General features: G+C 35.1%; 1 protein-coding gene across 29 annotated transcripts in view; it reads right to left on the bottom strand.

The window, feature by feature from the left end:
• The window catches only part of clasp1a (cytoplasmic linker associated protein 1a), a 68,384-nt gene extending 45,336 nt beyond the window's left edge, over positions 1 to 23,048 (bottom strand). For 15 of the 29 annotated variants that reach the window (XM_042731656.1, XM_042731662.1, XM_042731670.1 and 12 more), the window contains exons 1-2: positions 22,602 to 23,048; positions 20,088 to 20,665 (exon numbers count right to left, since the gene is read on the bottom strand). In XM_042731656.1, the coding sequence (XP_042587590.1) occupies positions 20,088 to 20,282 (195 nt within the window). In that variant the 5' untranslated portion in view covers positions 20,283 to 20,665; positions 22,602 to 23,048. The remainder of the gene's footprint in view (positions 1 to 20,087; positions 20,666 to 22,601) is intronic. The other 14 variants (XM_042731667.1, XM_042731679.1, XM_042731665.1 and 11 more) reach the window with 3 other exon arrangements.
• Positions 23,049 to 23,807: the final 759 nt, after the last annotated feature.

Raw genomic sequence — 23,807 nt, 5'->3', positions numbered from 1 at the left:
TCTGCCTTATTATGTGATAAAACAAGTGTTAGTAGTAGCTTATATAAATGTTAACAAATAATTATTATTGATTATTGTCCAGCAGTTATCTGATTTCTAAGCCAATTTAAAAGCTAGAAATTGGAGAAAAAATAAAGTTGCCTATACACTACCAGTCATAAGTTTTTGAACAGTAAAACTGTTAATGTTTTTTTTTTTTTTTTAATTAAGTCTCTTCTGTTCTGTTCACCAAGTCTACATTTATTTGATCCAAAGTACAGCAAAACAGTAAAATTTTGAAATATTTTTACTATTTAAAATAACTGTTTTCTATTTTAATATATTTTTAAAATGCAATTAATTGTGATTTCAAAGCTACATTTTTAGCATCATTACTCCAGAAACACGATCCTTCAGAAATCATGTTGATATTCTGAATTTCTGCTCAAAAAACATTTATTATCATGATGATGTTGAAAACAGCTGAGTATAATTTTTTCACGTTTCTTTGATGAATAGAATGTTCAGAAGAACAGCATTTATCTGAAATAGAAATCTTTGGTAACATTATAAATGTATTTATCATAACTTTTGATCAATTTAAAGCATCCTTGCTAGATAAAAGTATTAATTTCTATAATTTATTTTCCGAAAAATTTAAATTATACTGACTCTAAGCTTTTGAATGGTATAATGTTACAACAGCTTTTTATTTCACATAAATGCTGATCTTTGGATCCTTCTATTTATCAAAGAATCCTGAAAAAAAAAAAAGTACTCAACTGTTTGTGTGTGTGTATATATATATACACATATACACATATACACACACATATACACACACACACAACATTTCTGTCCCACTCACTTCTGAAATGATGGCTATGCCCCTGCCGATTCCGATACCTATATTTGTCACTTCCTCATGAAGATGGGCTGGAACGCATCCAAAAGCATAGTCGCGATGTAACATTTTCCAGCTAACCAATTATTCCTCTAATAAACAAAGCTTTTATACCACACTTGTCATAATCAGAGCTTATAATTTGTAAATAAATAAATGCTGGATTCAAAACCGCAATTAAAAGGCACTGTGACCGACACAGACAATACGTTTTCCGGGGCATTCAATGATGTCACTAACCAGTGACGCCGAGAATCATTTACAATTTTCTGCATTGACCTAACTACAGCCTAGAGCACAAGGATTTCAAGCCCTGGAACAAAATGGGATGCTTTAAGGAAAATGTATAGCCTATATAAGTAATAGGCCTAACATTAAAATAACAATTTGTTTTCATTATGTCCTGATCCTTTGTTTTCACCCATACAGAAATTGACTGTAATTATGCTGGTGACACCCAGGACTGAGACATAGATAAACCACATCAGCTGAGAAGGGTATTAAATGCCTTAGAGGTGTGAAAAAAGGCAAGTCGTATCATGAGATCCTCACAGATGGAAACCGATTTAGCCACTTTCTATTATATATACTGTTCAAAGGTTTGGGGTCAGTAAGTCTTTTTTTTTTTTAAATAGGTTTTTAAATAGCAAATACACAGGAGCATAATCGATCATTTCAGCTTCTGCTCCAAGCTCAAATCAATACAAAAATAAACTATTACACAAGTGTATGCAGACTATTCGTCACACCTACAAACGGTGAACAGCAGGAGAGAGGAGGCATGTATCTGTCAGAACACACTAACGAGATGGAGATGGTTTAAGTTCAAGTTCTAGCTTTATTGTCATTTTGCTGCATGTGTGGACATACAGTGGAAAGAAATGTCGTGCCTCACAGGACCACAGTGCTACATAAATACAGACATACAACAATGAAGCAAAACAGTATAAACCTATACACAACTAACCTACTGACAGATTTTGACTATAAATATACTATATATATATATATAGAGCACATATATATATATATATATATATATATATATTAAATATATACCTATATACAATATAAAAGTTTACCTATACACAATCTAAAAAATGCAGACTATACGAATGCTTTCACATAATACTATACCTATACACAACTAACCTACTGAACACAACTAACCTATTAAGAAGAGTTTAGGGATGTGTGCTCACTCCCCTGGTTTCGTCGTCTTCAATTTTCATTTTAAAAGGGGTCATGTCATGAGGAATCAGATTTTCCTTGATAGTTCATTGCAGTAATAATAATAAAATTTTCCAAAATGGAGATTCTCAATCAGAGGGTCAAACACAGGTTGAAAATTGGTCATGTATTATTAAACTGACTGTCATCTGCTAAATATATATTACTCCCATCATCGTTACACAATTAAGCTATAACACAGGATTTTACAGATGACAAATTACATTTTAATTATACCAGTCAATTTTATTACTATTGACTTTTCTTTTTAGCATCTTGCACCCTGAAAGCCCTGTTATGAAAGCAAAAACTCATTCTGCATGAATGTCTAACTTGGATCAATATTTGTTTACTATGAAAAACAAAGGTTCTGAATCAAGTTCATCTTTGCATCTTTTTTTATAGCCTACATTTCCTGCAATATTTTAGCCCAAGACAAACTGCATTTTTTTATCTAACACTGTTCAAAGGTTTGTTGCTAGTTTTTCAAAGTAGCATTTTATGCTCACCAAGGCTTCATTTATTTGAACAAATATACAGTAAAAACAGCAATATTGTGAAATATCACAACTTAAGATAATGGAGAAGAAAAAAAAGAGAAAACATACAAAAACCAAAACTGTAAAAATATACTATAAAAAAGGGGGAAAATATCTAAGAATAAGATACAACTCTATGAAAACCTCTGCACTGCGATTTCTTTGGTGGTGTGTTACCAAGATCATTCCAGACTAATGTAGCTGGTAAAATAAGCTCGTCCTAGATCCTCACAGGAACAGCGTCCTCATTAGGCCTGTCCAAATGGGAGGAATTTATCCAGGCCAGTGAGACCGCAGGACTAAATGATCTGCAGGGCACAGGGTGAACACTGTCTGTTGAGGTAATCAGTGTTCAAACTGAAATACTACTGAAGACAATGCTGAAAGACTGTATGTTAAAATAAATAAATAATGCAGGTTAGTCTAACAAAAGTCGTGCCAGCCAGGATGCATTGCTAAAGCTATCAGATCTCTTATTTGCATAAAACTGAACTCTAGTTAACTTTGTTTCATTGCCAACAACCTCTATCGATCATTATGTCTACTCAAACAGGAATCTAGTTTTGCTTCTATGCTGGTTTGCTCGTTGGTGCCAGCTTTGTGAGCATTCTCTGTGATTTTCCACGAGTCAAAGAACAACAGCTGGGATGAAGTCAACAAGCCCAGACACGGATGCAAGAAATCAACATATGTTCGCTCTCCATGTGCTGGGCTATTATTATTATTATCATACCTGCCTCCGCACCACCACCAAGATTAAGTAATGGCTATGCACTCTGCATTAGCCTCATATTTTGGGAGGATTTTGAGTTCAAAGGCTTTTATTAGATAAGCTGGTCTCAAGTCGGTGCTTGAGGGAGATTCGAGGCCATCTGTAATATAAGACTAATGTTGCACCACAGCTGTTCTCAAGTAGTGGAGTGGCTCCCTGAGACACCGGTAAAAGGCCTGAGGGACATCAGATGCAGCTAAGTGGAGTCTGAACAGAGAAAACGCCTACGATTCTGTAGGATAAACAGAAAGTCACACCACAGCAGCACAGCAAAAGAAGCACGGATAGTGAACAACACATGTATCACCAGATGCTTTCCCTGCTTTAATTTCTTTTGAGAAACGCCTGAAATGAGAAGTCTTTTCATCCTACTCGAGATAAATGCCTCCCACTACACTTTTGACTGGCTCTTCCATTACTGCACAGTCATGCTTTTTTAAATTATTGCATGTTTCGCTGCTCACAAGAGCCCTTTTGATCACTGTGAAACTCCAAAAAGGACCCAAAAACCATAAAATAACCATAAAGTAGTAATCATAAAAAAGTAAAGTAAAAGACATTATTCACTGAACTATCCCTAAAAATGTATATTAGTTAGTAAGTTAAATCATGGTTTCCCAAACAGGGGTTTGTGAGGGAACTGCAAGGGGTTCGCTAGTTGATGTAATGCAAATAATTAATTAAATTATAAAAAAGTTTTTTTTTTTAAATTATTACTTTTATATTTTTTTAATTTTCTAAATATTTATTTAAAAGCCAAACATATTACAAAAGTGACATTATCTTCATTTTTTATAATAATATAATATTATTGTAAATAAAAAAATAAAAAAATGTAAATAATATAAAACATAATACTAATACAAAAAAAAATTATGTTTATTATACTGTATAGATATTATGTAGCACACCCCTTTTCAGCACAGCGCTGATTGTCTTCTCCCTTCCGGTTTATATTTCCACGGCATGAAGGTAAGATCATACAGATTTATGAATGAACCAATCATTTTAAAATCTCCCCGGTCTACTGACATTTGTGTTTATGATAACATTAGTTAACGCTACAATAAGTTAATACACTTTACCAGCTAATTCCTCTTTGACAGCAATTTCACAGAATATTTCAAAAAAAGTTTGTGAATTCCTGGGCTCCATGTGAGTTGTTGGACCAACACTAGCATCTCTAATAGATGGTATTGTCTAGAGATCGACTGATAGATCTGTTTTATTTTTTTCCTAAATTCCGTTTTATTTTTTTCCAAATTGTGTTATTTTTGTTTGAATTTTTCTGGATTCTGTTTTTTTTCCATTTTAATTTTTTTCCACTCCATTTTGATAGTTAAAGTTTATTAATTAAAAAGCAAGTCTAATTAATTAAAACCATAAAACTTATACGTTTTCACATCAATTTAATAAAAGTTTAACAAAAATTACATGTTTAGGGCCATATGAAATGTTTTATTTTTTCTCACCACATTTTTTTTGTTACCAAATTCTGTGTTTTAGCATGTCTAATTATTTGAATCCATAAAACAACTTAATTTATTCATTTTCTTCTTAAAGAAGCCCTATGATTTTTTTCTCTTCAAAAATTCTGTGTTGTGTATTAAATTTTTTCTGGTTATCAAATGAAGGCATGAAACATTAATTTCATTTATCTTTTTTAAATGACTGAAAATTAAGACACTTTTTTTTGCCAAACAAAGGGGATTTACTTTTAAAATTAAAACAGAGAAGAAAATGTTGTGTGATTATTCCATAAAAAAATAATGTGTGTTTTATTTTAGTAGTAGTAGTAGTAGTAGGCTATGCACATTCTACTGAAAAATAGACCGGACTTTTATTTTGACGGGTTGCCGTGGATACACTTACAGTTCTGTGTATGTGATATGACGCTAGTTTTACTCAAATCAAATGGTTAAATGCTCATGAAGTGACTCTCAGAGCAGTTCTGGAGATATTGTTCATGTGTTAACGTCCTCATTTAGAGAGACGACAGAAGCTGAAAACACCGCGAGCGTCACACGCGCTTCTGTATAAATGAAACCTCGCTTCTGCGCCATTCATTAAAGTCACTCAGAACATGCAGGATTCATATTTAAATTGACTTTTGCGGCTTAATAGTAACAGATACTAGTCCATATCGTGATTTGATTTAAGTGTAATGACCTACTTTTGATTAATTAATTCAAAATTTGACCAATTCCGTGACATTCCGTGTTAAACTGTGAATTCTGTTTTTATGACTGGATTCCGCGATTCCGTCCACGTTTTCCGCATCACGGAAATCATAGGGGCCTACAATTATACCAGCACAATTAATATATACTCTCACACTTTAACTGCTTCTATTCTTTAACACTTAATGATTATCTAATCAAGGAGAACACACCGGTATTACACACACTCCGGACGCGACGCGTTCAACTCGAGCAGCGGTCTAAAACAGTTTATTTATTCACCAAACGGACACAAGTTTACTTCAAGAGTGAACAATGAGGCATAGATAAGTTTGAAGTTCAGTGTTTAAAAAAACGGAGCAAACGGAAAGAGCGATCTATATTATAGCTTTATAGATGAAGCATACAGACTTTATTACAGCCAGTGTAGGAGTAATGTTTGGTTTAAAATGCTCAATATACAATTCATTATGTACATTAACAACGATTTGGGGCGAATATAATGTAATTTAATGGAAAACTAGGTGAATGGCGCTCTGAGGCGCGGCAGGATTTTCAGCTGCATTTAAATCCGGGTCTGAAGGTTCAGCATGCAGCGCCACGTGTCTAAACAAATAGCACGTGCTCTCAGTGATTTCAACCACTAGAGGCCGCTCTCGCACTGTATAATGAAAACAGACCCTTCTCAGCCGCTCCAGCAACGGACGCAACCCGGAAAACTGGCATGGATTTTTGCCGGTAACCGATTGTTCCAGCAATCAACTATCGGTTCCGATTAATCGGCAAAACCGATACATCAGTCCACCTCTAGTATTGTCTAGGTAAAGGAGTGCAATTATTCATAATACAACGGTGGACTAAAAACACATCAGGGGAGCTGTTAAGATCTTCAGAGAGCTCATGAGGCCGATTACTGCAGGCATGAGCTCTATCAAAACAACATGCACAAGCCACGAGGAACTAAACAATCTAGCTTACATCAAAACAAAAATCACTGCAACATTAGAACTTGTTTACTGTTTGACACCAGGGCTGAAAAGTTATACAAGAATACACAACCAACAATAATAGCGAGCTAATTAAAATTTCTAATTAGAGTAAGGCATTGTTCAAAGTACCAAAAACATCACTATCCTTTCTGTGACCTGTGTGACCACTATTAAACCGCATCCATATTTAAACATGCATAAATCTGAGAGAGCTTATCAGCACTGCCCTGATCCCGACCCCATCACCTTCCTCTTTATGTAAGAGGGAGAACACACACACACTGTCCTCACAGAGATCACTGTGGTTCACTGGGCTGCAGAACTGTCTAAGGGCTATTTAAAACCTTCAGACAACAGCTCTCATATATGAACAGCACTGAACACACTATCCTCTGTGAAGTGAAATGAAAAAACAAACAAACAACAAAAACAATCTCATTACTAGTAAGTACAATAAATGTTGCTGTGTTGCTCTAAAGCTCTTCAAATTAACCAGCCCTGCAACGCACTAAACAGCTTGTGGATCTTGATAATGGCGTCACTAAGAAACTGTCCTCATAAAACAGCATATTAAAAAAAAAAAAAAAAAACAGCTGCTGGAGAAACTGAGGGAAAGAGAAACTGGTAAAACCCAGTTACATTTTTGTAGGCGATTAATTTGTCCAGTTTAACAGCGTTAAAAATATTTAACGCAATTATCGGAGGGGTGGAGCTAGGGTTGGCCACCCCACTCACAGCTGCTGCTTCTGTCTCTTTTTTTCTTCACAAGAATTGCATTTATTTAGATGCCAAATGTCTTTAGGACCACATCAAACAGAGATTTTGAAGTGGATGCACACTCCACCACAAACGAGTGCAGAAACGGTACATGTGATGAGGGAGCTTCAGTAGAACAACAGTGAATGGCAGTCAGATGAGTTCAGTTCAGACCATATGTTAGTAAAAAATGTGTTCTTTAATTGAATGCACAAATGAGGCAGTCCACTGTAGCCTGTATCATTTCATATTAAAGCATGAATGAAACTATGAGTATGCATGTCAGATCCGCGTCACATTCAGCAGCAGCAGCTCTTAATGTAATAGCAGCCAAATAACCTAATAACCCAGCTGCTGCGATGTCTGTTAGTAAAAGAACAAAGGAAAAAAGAGGAAATCAATAGCTGTTATAGCTTTAAGGATATATATAATTTTAATTTTGCTATTAAATCTCAAAATGCATTTTAACTGTCGTGGCAAATCAACTTTAGAAGCATTCAAAATGATTGATTTGGAATTTTAAGTTTTATTTTTAATTTATTTTGGCAAAATAGTGCAGAATGTTAATATCTGCATAACATTAAAATAATTATCAGCTTACTGGTATCGGGAAGAACTGCAATATCAGTGCAGTAATACAAATCACCCAATGTTGCTGTGCAAGTAGACTGACAAGAAAGCCACTGAAAGTCAAGCAGTATCAACTGGGTCCAACTATGAATACCCGAGCATTTCCTTTTCCCTCACAATAACATGCCACACAAGCCTACACTTAGAGGTCAGAGGAAACTTCTCAACTACTTAGAATATACACTCAAGAATGTCCTCAGGGCGAAGCGGGGGCTGTCTTGACACAGTGAGAAAGGAATGTGGACAATCCATGCCAAAAAAAAAAAAAACGAAACCTGACGCAGGCAGAACAACTACAGCTGATATCCAGCAAAGAGCATTTCCTCTTATCAAACGCACACATGCAGCTTTCATGACAGCAGTTGCTGACCAGCACAGGAAATCTGAAGTCAGCTGAGTGTGCATGAGTGTAGTGTGTGCGTCAAAGGCAACTTTCTCTAATCCATCAAGTTGCTGGGGTGTCCAAAGCAAGTGTGTGGTCCGTACAAAAATTGGTAAAAAGTCACGGCATGGACCCCAGCATGGTTCCATTTTTAGATTGCCTCTCTAAATAACACAAACTTGAATACTTCAGCAGTGAAGAGTGATGGTGGCTCAGCAAAAGACTGTAACATCATAGACAAGTAGCATATATGTGAATGACAGAGACATAAACATCCGTCTATATATATATATACATATATATATATATATATATATATATATATATATATATATATATATATATATATATATATATGGTTGTCGTGTCGTTCCTCACCTCGCCACATACAGACCAAAAGTTTGGAAACATTACTATTTTTAATGTTTTTGAAAGAAGTTTCTTCTGCTCATCAAGCCTGCATTTATTTGATCAAAAATACAGAAAAAAACAGTAATATTGTGAAATATTATTACAACTTAAAATAATAGTTTTCTACTTGAATATACTTTAAAAAAAAAAAGCTGAATTTTCAGCATCATTACTCCAGCCTTCAGTGTCACATGTAACATCCAGTCTATCACATGATCATTTAGAAATCATTCTAATATTCTGATTTATCATGAGTGTTGGAAACAGTTCTGCTGTCTAATATATTTGATGAATAAAAGGTTAAAAAGAACTGCATTTATTCAAAATAAAATAAAAAATTCTAATAATATATATTCTAATAAATTATTTTCTTTACTATCACTTTTTTATCAATTTAACACATCCTTGCTGAATAAAAGTATTGATTTTATTTAAAAAAAGAAAGAAAAAAAATTACTGACCCCAAATTACTGACCAGTAGTGTATATTGTTATTACAAAATATTTATATTTTAAAAACATAGCTTCTTTTTTTTTATTTTTTTTTTTTTTTTACTTTTTATTCATCAAAGTATCCTAAAAAAATACCACATGTTCTGAAAAAATATTAAGCAGCAGAACTGTTTCCAACTTTGATAATGAATCATCATATTAGAATGATTTCTAAAGGATCATGTGATAATGATCCTAAAAATTCAGCTTTGCATCACAGAAATAAATGATAATTTAAAGTATAATAAATTTAAAAATAATTATTTTAAATTGTAATAATATATCACAATATTACTTTTTTTTTTCTGTATTTTTGATCAAATAAATGCAGGCTTTATGAGCAGAAGAAACTTCTTTCAAAAACATAAAAAATAGTAATGTTTCCAAACTTTTGGTCTGTCTGTACTGTATATATATATATATATATATATATATATATACACACACACACACACAAAATATAATTTTTATACACAGAAATACATATACATATAACCTACCATTCAAATGTTTGGGCTCAGTATGATTTTGTTGTTGTTGTTGTTTTGGGGAAAAAAAAGAAAAAAGAAAAGCTTTTCCTATTCAAAGAATCCTGCAAACTGAATTTTTAGGGTCTGTGCTTTTTTTGGGGGGGGGGTCAGAGAAAATGATGTATTATGCTCAAAATCATAGTAAAGACTTTTCTATTTTTCTATTTCAATAAATTTCAACTTTCCATTAGTCAAAGAATCCTGAGAAATATGTATTAAGCTTTCCACAAAATGCAACAGAACTGTTATCCACTGTGCTAACAACAAATGTTTTTGAGCACCAAATCAACACATCGCAATGATTTCTGAAGCATCATGGGACACTGAAGACTGGAGTAATGGCTGCCAAATATTCAGCTGTGCTGACACAGCAATACTTTTTAAAGTGTCTTAAAATTGCAATAATATTTTAAAATGACCATTTTTACTGTATTTCTGATTAAATAAATGCAGCCTTGGTGAGCATAAGAGACATTAAAGGATCTTCTAATTTCCTGCCACTAAAAAGACGCTGTTTGTGCATTTCAATTAAGGGCAGATCCGTGGCCTTGATCCCTGCTGTCCAAGTCAACCATGGGAAAACACAATAATCAGGTTCTAAAAGGACAAACATTTTAATGCACAAGCTGTACTCTAAAACAAAACATAAAGACCCTAATGGACAATAGCAGACAGTTTAACAGAGAGGTGACCTTGGCAGAAACCAAGATCCTGTAGCTAGCTACAAAAGAAAAGAATTGCTAATAACAATTAGACAGAACTCAGGAGACTGTGGTTGTCACTATGTGGCAGTGGAAGTGTTTTGGCCATTCGTGCTGTTGAAGTACAGCTGAATTAACAGCTCTTGACAATCCCTCCCCTCATATCCACATCAGCACCTCTGCCACATCCATTCCATCTCACTGCTCAAGTAAGACTGACAAAGAGATGTCTGCAGCAACAACAAAGACGTGCGTTATGCTCAGCAATCAGATCAGCTGTACAGAGGGCTGAACTCTATATGGGTGTGAAGTTCAGCTCTATTTCCTTCATAAGCCTGGATGAGCTGATAACACACTGGTTGTTCTTCTGTGATGGGGGTTGTTTGAGATGCACTACTGTGATCCAAACTACTATCTCTAGGACTGACAAAGTGCTGTTTCACAATAATTTAACAAAGCAACTAAATAAGTAAGATCTAAAAACATAGATCTAAAAATGTAAAACTTCATTTAAACTTTATCAATAACAATAGTGATACTAACACAAGTAAAATAAAAATATTGCACAAGTAACACTTTACAATACGGTTCATTAGCATAGTTAACATGAGCTAATAACATGAACAATACTTCTACAGCATTTATTAATCTTAGTTAATGTTAATTTCAGAATTTACTAATGCATTATTAAAATCACAAGTTGTGGTTGTTAACAGCACTGTGAACTAACATGAAAAAACAATGAGCAACTATATTTTTATTAACTAACTTTAACAAAGATTAATAACTAGTGTAATAAATGTATTATTCATTGTTCGTTCATGTTAATACTATAATAAGTGAATACATTCTCTAATATTAACAAATGACAACTTATTGTAAAGTGTTAAATGAATAAAATTAGTTCATTAATAATTTTGAGCATAAATTGACTAATTATAATTTTCATACATTGACTTTGAATGAAAACACACACACACACACAAGAAAGTCAATGGGCACCAAAACTTTTTGGCTACCAACATTCTTTAAAATATCTTCTGTGTTTCACAGAAGAAACAAAGACATACAGTAAATGATGACAGAATTGTAATTTCTGGTGGACTATTCTTTTCAACACAAACAGTCTATTGTTTTTCAGTAATGTGTACAAACTGAAACATTTACAGAATTTGACAGGCTGGTGTTCTTGGCCCAAACCTACTATGAAATATAGTTTCTTTGGTCTGATCAAGCACAACTCAACAAAATAAAATGTTAATGCACAAACAAATGGATGTTTTAATGTTCTGTTTGCCAAGTAGGCCTTGTTGGTCCAACATAAGTTTCAAATTCTGAAAGCAAATCACTGATGGTCTACAAGTAGGTTTAGTGTGGCTGTTCAGCACCAACAGACCTCATTAGATGCCTCTTCATAAAGGGAAGCATTGATAGAGCACAATGGAAGAAAGAAGACAGAGAGAGAGTAGAGCAGAGCATTACAGGATAAGAGATAAATACAAAGAAAAGGCCAGAATTAGAAAGAAATCCAACACAAACAAGCCAGTAGAATTTCAGAAGAGTTGTAATCTCAGGCCAAACAATGTTTTAAAACATTGCTGAAACAGAATATAAAAAGGCACAAATGGAATCTGGTAAAACATCCCAATTCTGCAGAAATTTACAGAGCTTTCGGTGTGCACAAATTTGTTATCGACAAAAGTGAATCTCTGATCCTAATAGGTAACTTATGGGATAACACTTGATATGACTAAACTCCGACATCAATATAAAGGCCAGGATCAATGCTTGAGATCCTTATAGCCCTGATTCTGCAATTAAATACATGCACACATAAAGAAACAGAATAATAAAGGTATTCTCTTGTGTGTATATATACAAATAAGGAGTCATAAGAGAGGATATGACATCCACTCTGCTTAAATAACCAATATGAAAAACGTGAGGATTTACACAATTATGCACAATGAACTAAGATTAAAACTATGTGATTATACATCCGTGGGAGGAAAATAATTTTGAATCCCATTCACTGATCGTGATTAATGATGATCATGTCTTAACATGATCTGAAGCTCTTAACTATATCTTTCCTAAGTTTCCAACACAAAAACAAACAACGGCACATGATGAGCTATTATTATGCCATACAAGCACATAGGTCTATTCAGAGGACAGAAACCACTCATTTAGTAAGACTGACAAAAGCACAAGGCCAAAGAGATGGGTTACATAAAAAGATAGCGCTATTTCCCCCACTATTTAGTTACAATACAGCCATACACAAAACCACAGGCTGCTCTGTTCATGCTCAAGCAGTGGAACAGCACTGCTGTTTTTTTTAATGCAGTGGCATTGGAAAAAAAAAAATCAGGCACAGGTTAAATGGGCAAATTCAGAGCTCATTTGTGAGATGTTGTTTATGTGAAGTATGCAATAATAATTTAAAAAAAGAATAAAAATAAAATCCAACTATAAATAAAAATTTAGGCTTTTTTTAAACAACAAAGGAGTGAATTTACAACATCTTTGCAAGATGTTGTTCAGTTGTATATGTAAAGTATGCAATAAAATGCAGAGTATAATAATTAGAAAAAACATTAATATAATTTTTAAAATACAAGAAAAAATACATACAAAACAAAATACATATATTAAAATATATGCAACTGGAACAAACCGGAAAAAGTCTTGCATACTGTCATAGTTTGCAAATTTTATTCAATAACTGTTTAAATGAACAGGTTGTCTGAAGAAGGCCTTTGACTGAAATGTTTAATGAAAACGATGCAAAATACAGTTCCATGGATGTTAAGAAATATTTAGGCTCAGAAAATTAGATTAACTGATAAGAGTGATCCAGTTTAATCCATTCAAAACTACTGATAATTCTGGAAGTTCAGGAAGTTAATTTTGCAATGCAAGTGGTAGAATATAAAAGGCCACTCAGAGGTGTACTAAACTCTCTGATGATTTTAGCAATAAATATTTGAGAAGTTAAAAGCTGCGGGAGTTTGAGGAGAGAGGAGAAGGGAGGGCAACAGCTGGGCCGAGAGACAGAGGTGGAACGTTGCCAACTAAATCAGAGTCTCATCTTCTGGAAGCTTTATTAGCTTAAGAAAGACAGACTACAGCAGCCGCTCTCTGCATGCAATCATTCCCCCACTCATGTACTCCGGTATCCCATCACCCCCTGCGTCAACAACATCATGGCGCTCTCCTGCTGCCAGCCTGGCTCTGTGCACATCACACGCCGTTCAGCGACAGGCAAGTGGGCCGCACGTGCTAGCTATCTCACTGCAGTAAGGGAGGGGGAAAATCAGCCGTAACTGAGGACTGAAGAGTTGGCAGTGCTGTGGTGTTCCAAAACAGAGGATGGGGTGATGGAGTAAGGTGAGGAGACAGAGAGACAGAGACTACAGGAGCTTGAATAATGCAAACTGACAGGACAGAAAAAGCATGATCTTCACTTCTAACTATCTACTAAAATCTAGCATTGTATTTATATTACGTATAGTGTTCAAGCAATGTTCTTTTTAACTTAGAGCAAGGTGCTGATAGTCAATATAAATTTAATTTAATACAATTTAAAGGTATAGTTCACCCAAAACTTACATGAAGGTGAGTAAATGATGATAGAATTTTGATTTTTGGGTCAACAAACCATTTAATGAATGCAAATAAAATGTACACAAAATTTCTCAAATGAAATGCACACTTGCTACTGTTCAAAAGTTTTGCAGGTTTTTTAAACTTTTTTTTTTTTTTGCTCACCAAAGCTGCATTTATTTGATCAAAAATACACTGATTTAAATAACTGTTTCCTATTTTAATATATTTTAAAATATTTTAAAAAATCATAATATGCTTATTTGGTGTTAAAAAAACGTTTTATTATTATCAATGTTAAAATAGTTGTGGAAATACATTTTTGTAACAATGTTAAAGTCTTTACAGTCACTTTTCATCAATTTAATGCATCCTTGCTGAACAAAAGTATTAATTTCTTAAAATCTAACTGACTGTAGTCTATGTTACACAATAGCTCATCAATTCATTATCAATGCTTATTATTCCAAAATTGTCATATACCATTAGCCTTGCACATATCAATCAAATAATATTTAGGAGCCATAAAATGTTACTAAAAATGTCAACTGTTAAAGCAGAAATGTGAGAAATATCAAATTAAAATAATCACATGGAAAAACATTAACACCATTCAATTTTTATCCTTTGTCAGTTTTTTCCCTGTATTCATTCTTGCACAAGCTGAAGCATGATGACATAACGTGCAGGGTCCACATGTACCACCTACCAAATACAGGATGACTTCACCAACTCAAATTTAGTGCACGCTGACCAAACAAACATTACAAGAGGTTGTGCGGCCTACTAAACTTTGAGCCTAGTTCAAATGACAACAGCAACATTCTCCACTGGAGCGGTTGAAAACAAGACACGATACTGATAAATGTTAATCAATCTAACATGGACATATTGTAATGAAAATGCTAGTTAAATGGTTTCCTCTCAGTTTACTATGTCCTTCTTATTTTTATTTATTATTATTAAAAGAAAGCCAGTTGCAGGAAGACTTACCAAAAAGCGTCAAACCATCATGGCACTTTCAAAAGCATTCATTTTTTCCAGTTTTGCTAGAGGCACATAAGTTACTTACAACACATTTCAATTCTACAATCTGACATTTCAGAATGAAAGGGATATTGAATGAGTAAGAATGCAGGGTAGGACTTTTTAATCTGCTGGGAATTGATTCAATCTGGAAATGTGGTTTCTATAGTTTTCCTCTGGAATAATGTCCACAGGTGAATCGTTCACAATAAAACCAGTGCTGCATTTCCCAAAAGTATCATAAGCCTTGCTCTTAGAAACCATATACACCAATGTTCTCTATGGATCAACTAAAGCTCACAATGTTTCTGGGAAATGTAGGCTTGTGTATGAAGTAAATGTGGTCATTTTCATAGGGATTTTAAGTTCTAGGCTTAATTCTACCACAAAACAGCCTAATATATAAAACAATAAATTGTTTACAAATCATTAAAAGTAAATTTAATTAGGGCTGGCAATAGCCATTATGCCAAAAGAGCTTGTTCCCAATGCCATATGGCTTTTGTTTCAAAAATATGGAAAACAGTAAACAGACAGAAAAATCGAAAATGTTTTTGATCAACTTCGGAAGCAAAACATAACACTTAACAATAAAGGGAGGTGCCATACACAACAGTTGCTTTCTATGAAAGTCACATCTACCCCCCACTATTATGAAGTCAAGGGTGGTACAAAGGACACAGGGCTTACATCAGCTCATGAACAAACAAAAAAAGACAGTTTCTTGCCCTCCTTATCTCCCCCCTCCATTTTCCTCTCTCTCCCCAGTCAGACACATTTCCTCTGTAAGCTGCTTAAAGACAGAATGTTCTGCTGATCTTAAGCAACTTGAGGGGTTTGCTACAAATATTTTTACATACGTTTACAGGGCTGTGTGACGGATATCAGGTCTCATTGTGTGAAACCAGAGCTGTGTGCCTTTCATTTTAACTGAGAATGCATACATTTGAAATGAGTTTGAATAGAGGTAGATGCAGATATATGCAGAACTGCAATTCAAATATAAGCAGAATTAAAATGGAAAGAAATTCAAAGAAATGTATATATTAGGGTTGGATGATGTCTACAGTGAAACAATGAAAATGGACGATGACATCGCAGGGGGTCGGTTGTAGGATTAGGGGGTGTGCCCAAAGTGTGAATCCAATATATGCAGAACTGTAATTCAAATATATGCAGAATTAAAATGGAAAGAAATTCAAAGAAATTTATATATTAGGGTTGGACGATGTCTACAATGAAACAATGAAAATGGAAGATGCCATCGCAGGGGGTGGGTTGTAGGGTTGGGGGTGTGCCCAAAGTGTGAATCCATATTCAGAAAGGCAAATAAAACAACCAACGATTGCTAACGGTTACCTGTTACATTACAGTACACAAAATTTCACGTAGCCTACCACATAAATCCGGATCCTGAGCACCACTGACAAACATCTAATCTTGTGAAATGTGTGGTAAGTATTGCCGCTCCATTGTATAAACAGACTAAGTGTGATTGCGAATCTAGAAAATGAAAGTGAAACTAAAAAGCGATCGCGCATTCAAAAGCAATTCCAATGCCAGGCATAATAGAGGCTCCCTGATGCCCAGAATTTATATACAGTATAATTACTCAATGATATAACTGCAAGAGAAAGTACGGAAATATATATTTTCCTCCCATTTCGGGGGAGATCACGATGCCGGCTACACATCATGATGTCTATCGCTGATGGCATCGTCTATTGGCCCAACCCTAGTATATAATAGTTGTAAGTGTAGTTTGCCACAACAAATATGATTTTTTTAGTATGATTTACCAATACACATCATCATATACACAACATATGACATATGTCCAGGCACAAGATACATTCATTTTCGCTTATTTTTATAAAAGCGAATTCTAGCACTGCTTTATATCTCACCAATCAGCATTGAAAAACCAGCATAGAATTAATGAAATATGGAACCTTTTGATACACAAATTTGCTATTAGTACACTTGTAGCTCAATTTATCACACAATGAACATTACATTTTTATTTCTATAAAGTACTATCAGGAAACATTTTTGCATTGTTATGGCAAAATCAAAACCTATTTTGATGATCACATAGGTATAAAATAATATATTCCACATATTTGGGAATAAATAGGTATAATAATTAGTCAACATAAATGATTAAACTTGTTCTGGACTAGTTAAACTTAAAAAAGTTAATTTCACCTTGCTAAATCCCTCTTTGAATTGCAATACAATAAAAAACTTTTCCTGCCATTCCAATTCAAATTCCAATGTATCATCCAGTGGGGTGTGGCCAATTCAATACAAATTCATCATGAACTCATGAATTTTTCTGAATTTTGCCCAACCCTGGTCCCCTGGTTAAGAGTGGCATTCATTAAAATAGTTGAATCACTAATTTTAAAAACGGGCAGGATGCTTGGGTTAAGATGAATAGACAATTGATTTATAGGCAACATCTTTAGGCTCAGTGCTACATGTTCTTGCCAAAACAAATTCATCTAGATCCTGCATAGTAAAAAAGTGTTGACAGCATTTTGTCCTTCACTGGCTAAACAGGTCCTTTGGATTGAAAGTCTAGACAGCATTAATGATCACATAAAAGCACTGTAGTGCAAACATGTCAGTACATGGTTTACTCTTTGATGGGGCACAAAAGCCTTTATTAATCAGTTTTAAGCTCTACAACAACACCATTAGAATAGAGATAACCACAAATGCTTTTAATTCAGGTTAACCTATCACTTATAAGAAATGTAAAGGAATAACCAAAACCAACAGGACAAAAACTTTTCTATAGTGTACAAACCACAAAGTGGTGAACTAAAAAGAATATGCAACTTCTGGAAGAGTCAGATAATCAATTCTGTTTTACTACAATCAACACCATGGTGAAGCCAGGACTGTCAAGCAAGGCTGTCAAAGCTTGTAGAGTAACAGACTTGAGTCAGCATTACTTCAAAGGCCAAACTGTTTTCTGCGACGGACACATCACACGTGAAGAGCCAACCTCACCCAAACCCTGCCCGAATACTTTCCACATTACACCCAACATCAATTGCTGTCTCTGTCAAGGCTGGTGCTTGTGAATAAAATGCAGCGTGAGCGAATTCATTTGTTCTCAAGCAGTTGCAACTTGCAAGTGAGTACTTACTGACATCCAGCAAAACCTGATGTTGAACAACACTTTCCTGAAATAACTCTCCTAGAATTACTAAGAAAACGATTAGGGTTGGGCGATATATATCAAACAATCATAATATATTCACAATGATTTTGATGATAACATTAAATGAAGAAACATTGTAAATATTGCAATGATGAAGTTATACAATCCTTCCTTGTCTCATGACTTGAAGAATAAGACATGTTCAATTAGTATCTCTGATTTATATATATTTATTCTTGTATATAACTTATATTATTTTTATATATAAATATTTTATTTTAAAACCGATTCAGCAATTAATTTGCATCACCACTCAAAAACAAAAGCGTGTTAGGTTTTTAAAAATTTTTGTTAAATATATATGCAAAATCACTGCAATTTATTACTCTTTTTTTTTGGTATATAATATAAAATCAAAAATAAACCACAAATCAAATTTGTAAATCAGTTTAGTGGAAACATGCCTTGATTATTTTAAAATGGGGTTTAAATATTATTATTACATTTTAATTTGCACTTTGAATCATTTCAATCTACTTATAGTGTCTGTTTGGTTGAAATGAAGGAGTGGGAAAAATAATTAAGAAAATACAGATAAATACTGAATTGCATCAAAAGGCTGATAAACGGAGACAACATTTCAGATATCACCCAGACATAATGGCTGTAATGAAATATTATCCATTCATGGGATCACACAGCAACTGGCAGAAACATGAGACTTTATAAAAGAATCATCCTTCAGTTTGGTTCAAATGAGGTTGTTCATGAAAAATGGGATTCTAGTGTCATTCAATTTAACATTCAAATCATGTGACTGCAAAACCTTGAGCTGACCTGCGACCTTCAGCATTAGGCTTCTCACAAGAAGAATTCACACTACATTCATGATGTCACAGCATTAAAATGTATACAAAACACAGCAGAGCTGAGCTTCATGACGGTAACCACTTGACATAACTGCTACTCTATGTTTACAAGATGCTCGATGGAAATGACATCAAAGATAAACAGGCTCTGAACACTGTCAAAATAATATACCACAATCAACAAAACCTACGCAGAACAAAAATTTTTATAAATAAACAGTTGGGCAGCTCTGACTCAGCACTGCAATGCTATAAGGTCAAGGAGAAATATTTGAAATACAAATCTCACATGGATGCTTCTTAAGAGGACTTTTGGCATTATTCCCATTAAACACTTTATCTCCATTAATTGCCAGTGTTAGCTTTGATATTTTAGGACATGAAACCAGTAATTAAGTATAAGCCATCTTCAATCCAAAAGGACGTCCTTTCTCCCATTAGGAACTATGAAAACCTTTTTGCATTAGATGTAACTACACAGAAAACAAATGCATAGACATTTAACTAAACTATCATTTTGTGTGTTCAACAGAAGTAAGTCATACAGGTTTGGAAGTTGGAACAACATGAGGGTAAAATTTCCATTTCTGGGTGAATGAACGCTTTAATCATCATTTAAAGACGTGGACACAAAGTGAAGTCTCTCATTGTGTCTGATCTTGAAATATGTCAACATGAAGGGCTGTAAATGTTCCAGTGACCTCAAAAGCCTGCTCTGTTTCGCTCAAGGGATCGATTCAGGCCATCAATTCTATGCCAGATAACTGCCTGAAGGAGAATTCCAAAAGAAAAGCCCTTGCTTTATAACCCATAATACCCAATCCAATTGAAACACCACCCTGCACCCTTTACAGCCATTCAAACCTGCAGAAAATTACGGTTAAGCATCTAAATGTTATAAAAAAGCCTCTCACCTTGAAGTTGCTGGAGTTAACCCACGAGGTGGCGATACCATCCACCATTTTATCCAGCGCAGTCTGGTCACTCTCCAGGTCGTGACACTTGTCAGCCTCTGTGATGTAGTCGATGAGCTCCGGACCCATCTGCAACCTGCGGGCCACATCCTTCTGTAGAACCTGGGTCAGACAGTACTCTATATTGGGCTCCATGGCCTATGATGTCCTGCCACCACCCGTGTGGCAGTGGAGAGGAAAAATTAAATAAAAAAATAGGCCTTTAGCGTGTACAATCCAGGCAAACCAAGAGCACACGCTTATTAATATCCTGTGTTGATGAACACTATGAGTGCCACAGGCTGGCAAGAAGCTGAGCGGTAGGGATGTCGACTCAGGAATGCAAACGATGCACCATATGTGACTAGACAACAGCTGATGAGGACTGCGAATTCTCCTTTTTGTCCCTTTAGGAGGCAGCCAAACCACTAGCAGTGGCAGAAGCGCTTCTGGTTGTGGTGGAGCAGCAGGAGTTGTTGTAACTAGAGCAGGAGAGAGAGGGTCCGGCCGAGCATTGCTTCATAATTCAGAGGTCCTCCCTGCTCAGGATGAGAAAAGAGAGAACTGTTAGCCGAGCACCACCTCTGGATATCAAACGCCAGTGCGGCTGGACCTGCATTTTTGTCAGCTCAGATCAGCAGCCACTTACGAGAAAAGCAGAAAAGCCATAAGACATAAGACAAAAGACATAACTTAAAGTCTGGCTTGCATTCTATTAACTATTTATTTGCTGACCACACATCAGCTGCACGGCTTTGTGGGATACAGCAAGAGAAAAATTCCATTCATATTAAAGGGGTGGTTCACCCTAAAATGAAATTAACTTCTATGTCATTTTTAACCAATCTGATGTTAAACAAAAAGGAAAAAATACCATAAAGCACCACAACAGCAGTCTATACAACTACTAAACTACTAGATAACAAAGTCCTGACTGTGTTACACAGCAGTAATGCCATCAATAGGATACTTGCCTCCCAACTGCATTGAGACAAAAATCTGCTAAAGCATCATGGGAATAATCAGGCTGCAATCACAGTTGGTCACCGCAAAGTGTATTACTCTGATAAGCAGATTACCTGACGCCCGGACTCCTTCATGAAATGAGCAAAAGATACATTGTCCATTGATCAAAGCAGAACATTAAAAATTATGAATGTACTGGTCACTGAGGTACATTAGTGTGTGTGTGTGTGTGTGTAAAGTGGATTACAAAATAAAAGTCTGAGACTTAAAATATCAGTTTCAGGATTCCAAACTAATGTAAAATAAATACAAGAATACTAATAATAAATACATTTAAAAGAGAAAGAAAAATGTCAAAGTAAAATAAATGAGATATTTAAGATTCTGCACACAAGATGCTCTTTATAACACTGTCAAATAAAATGGATCATTAGGTTTTGCACAAACCAGTTCATGCAACTCATCTAAACAAATGTAAACAAATCTAAAGAAATCTCATTTTTAAATTCAAATTTTTCCACGCAAATTATTATGCAGATAATATTACGATAACGTTTTGAAAAATGCAAAATAGAAGAAAGATTCACTGGTGATCTCAGACATTTGGTTGGTCCACACACTGTATTTGTGTTTTCTGTCTTCACTGTCACAAGCGGTTTTGTTTTTGCTTAGTTAACATTACAAGTCTGTGCCTGTACTTGATGTATCTTAGCTACACGATGATGGGAGGAGACATTGCCTAGTCTCCCAATTCTCCATAGATCAGAATCACAGGAGTTCATCATTTATAAACTGTGACGTCACCTTAATGTAACACACACACACACACACACACTACATGATTATTCAATGATGGCAAGCATGATTTACCTGTGCCTCCCTCAAACCACACATCACAGGCCTCCAATTGCAGTTTAATTGATCTCTTTAGTGTTTAAACGGTAACATATCAATCGATTTTAAAACTGGACAACTAGCAGAGAAACTAACCCTGCTGTACACAAGCTGAAGCGATCATGCAGTAACCTCAATCCTCAGCAGAACTGGGTGGACATCTGATTACAATTCAAAGCAAAATCACCGTGTATATACAACAAAACTGATGTACTACATAAAGAAAAAAAATATCAAAACAAGTAGACTCAAACAGAATGTCATTTCAAGTGAATGTCAGGTCCTACATGTGCATCCTTTTTAAATTTATTTCCATTGACGCTCACGTAGTATCTGTCATTCACCCTAAACGAGATGCTTTACTAAGACCTTATTGTCTTTTATATACGTTAACAATTCAAACATCAAGCCCCTTCTGTTGAAATCCTTATCAGTATTTAATTACCAACTGTTTTCAGATCATATCTGGTTGAATTTATTTCTTTTTCATTGATCATCTAGCCGATAATGCTAGCTCACTAGCCGACCGAATAAACTGTCAAAACTCCGGCGATTTACGCCAAACCGGTACATGTAAACGACAAGCTTGGTTGAAATAATAGGTTATATACTCACTCTGCCGAATCTTGCGGTGGTTCCTTTGTGAAATGACACGGGTTGTGTTATTAAAAGGTAAGCGAGGTTTGTCTCTCTAGTGCTGCTCCTGTAGACACAATGATGGAGCTGGAATGCGCATGCGCGGAACACCTCTGCTCTATTACTGAATTAATGTAAAATCCGCTTACAGGTTTGATACAAACGTTGCGCCATGACAAACATGTTTCATTTTATGTCATTATCACTGCTAGCCATAACGGCTAGCTTGTACCCCTTTATCATGTATGTACAATATGCGAGTCATTTCTCCATAAGCACCTTTACCTTTGTAAATACCAATATTTGCTCTTACATTTTGAATGTTTTTCCACACAATAGCCTACAGATATATTTTGTTTACACGCGCATATTAAAAATCCTCTGGTTTCCTTCTGTCTCGCTGCCACATGGTCATTTTTCCTTGTGTAGCTAAAACAATGAACCTTTGTGGCAGGCTATTTTAACATTGATTCCTAGAAACTAACATCTGTTATTTGATTTAAAGTACATATTCCAGGTTAGAGACCCCAGTGAGTCGATGTATAGAAAAATAATGTAGGAACTAGATTTTCTTTAAACTATACTTTAAAATACGCTATTAAGGCTTCTGGAGAGAATTTTACTTCCGCATCTGAAAACCGTCAAAACCGGAAGTGACACAGCGAGAGGGAGGTCGGTCCAAGTGAAAACAGTAGCTCGCAATGACAGTTCGGACGCTGAGGAAATTTTAAGTGTTTATTTACACTTATGACGGAGCACAGATACAATTATGAGCCAAGAAAGCAGAGACAGGCCAGGATTAGACAGAAAAACGGTCAGAAGAGACTAATTGAGTTGTGTGAGGAGAACAACGCAGGTATCTTGGTGAGGGACCAGTGTTAGCTTACAAATATACACACGTTAGCTAACGTTATGTAATCAGGCAATAGCAAAGCTAGTATTGGTCATCTATGAGTATTGATACTTACCAGTAACAGAAACTAATAATCATAATAAGCGTGTCACACTCGTTCATACCAGACTCTAACGTTATGTGATGTAGTGGTTTCTCATCACCGCAGGAGAAAGAGATAAACACGTTTTTGTTTCATTATGTGTGGGAAATGTGAGGCCATGGTCACAGCTGAGGAAAGTCAGTGCTGCAGGGTTCTCTTTCTAACATTCGTTCAGTATCTCACTATGGGA

Source organism: Cyprinus carpio, chromosome B9, assembly GCF_018340385.1.
Source record: "Cyprinus carpio isolate SPL01 chromosome B9, ASM1834038v1, whole genome shotgun sequence".
NCBI classification, from domain to species: Eukaryota; Metazoa; Chordata; class Actinopteri; order Cypriniformes; family Cyprinidae; genus Cyprinus; species Cyprinus carpio.
Note: the sequence above shows the minus strand (reverse complement) of the source record. Positions and strands in the feature narration are given on the sequence as shown.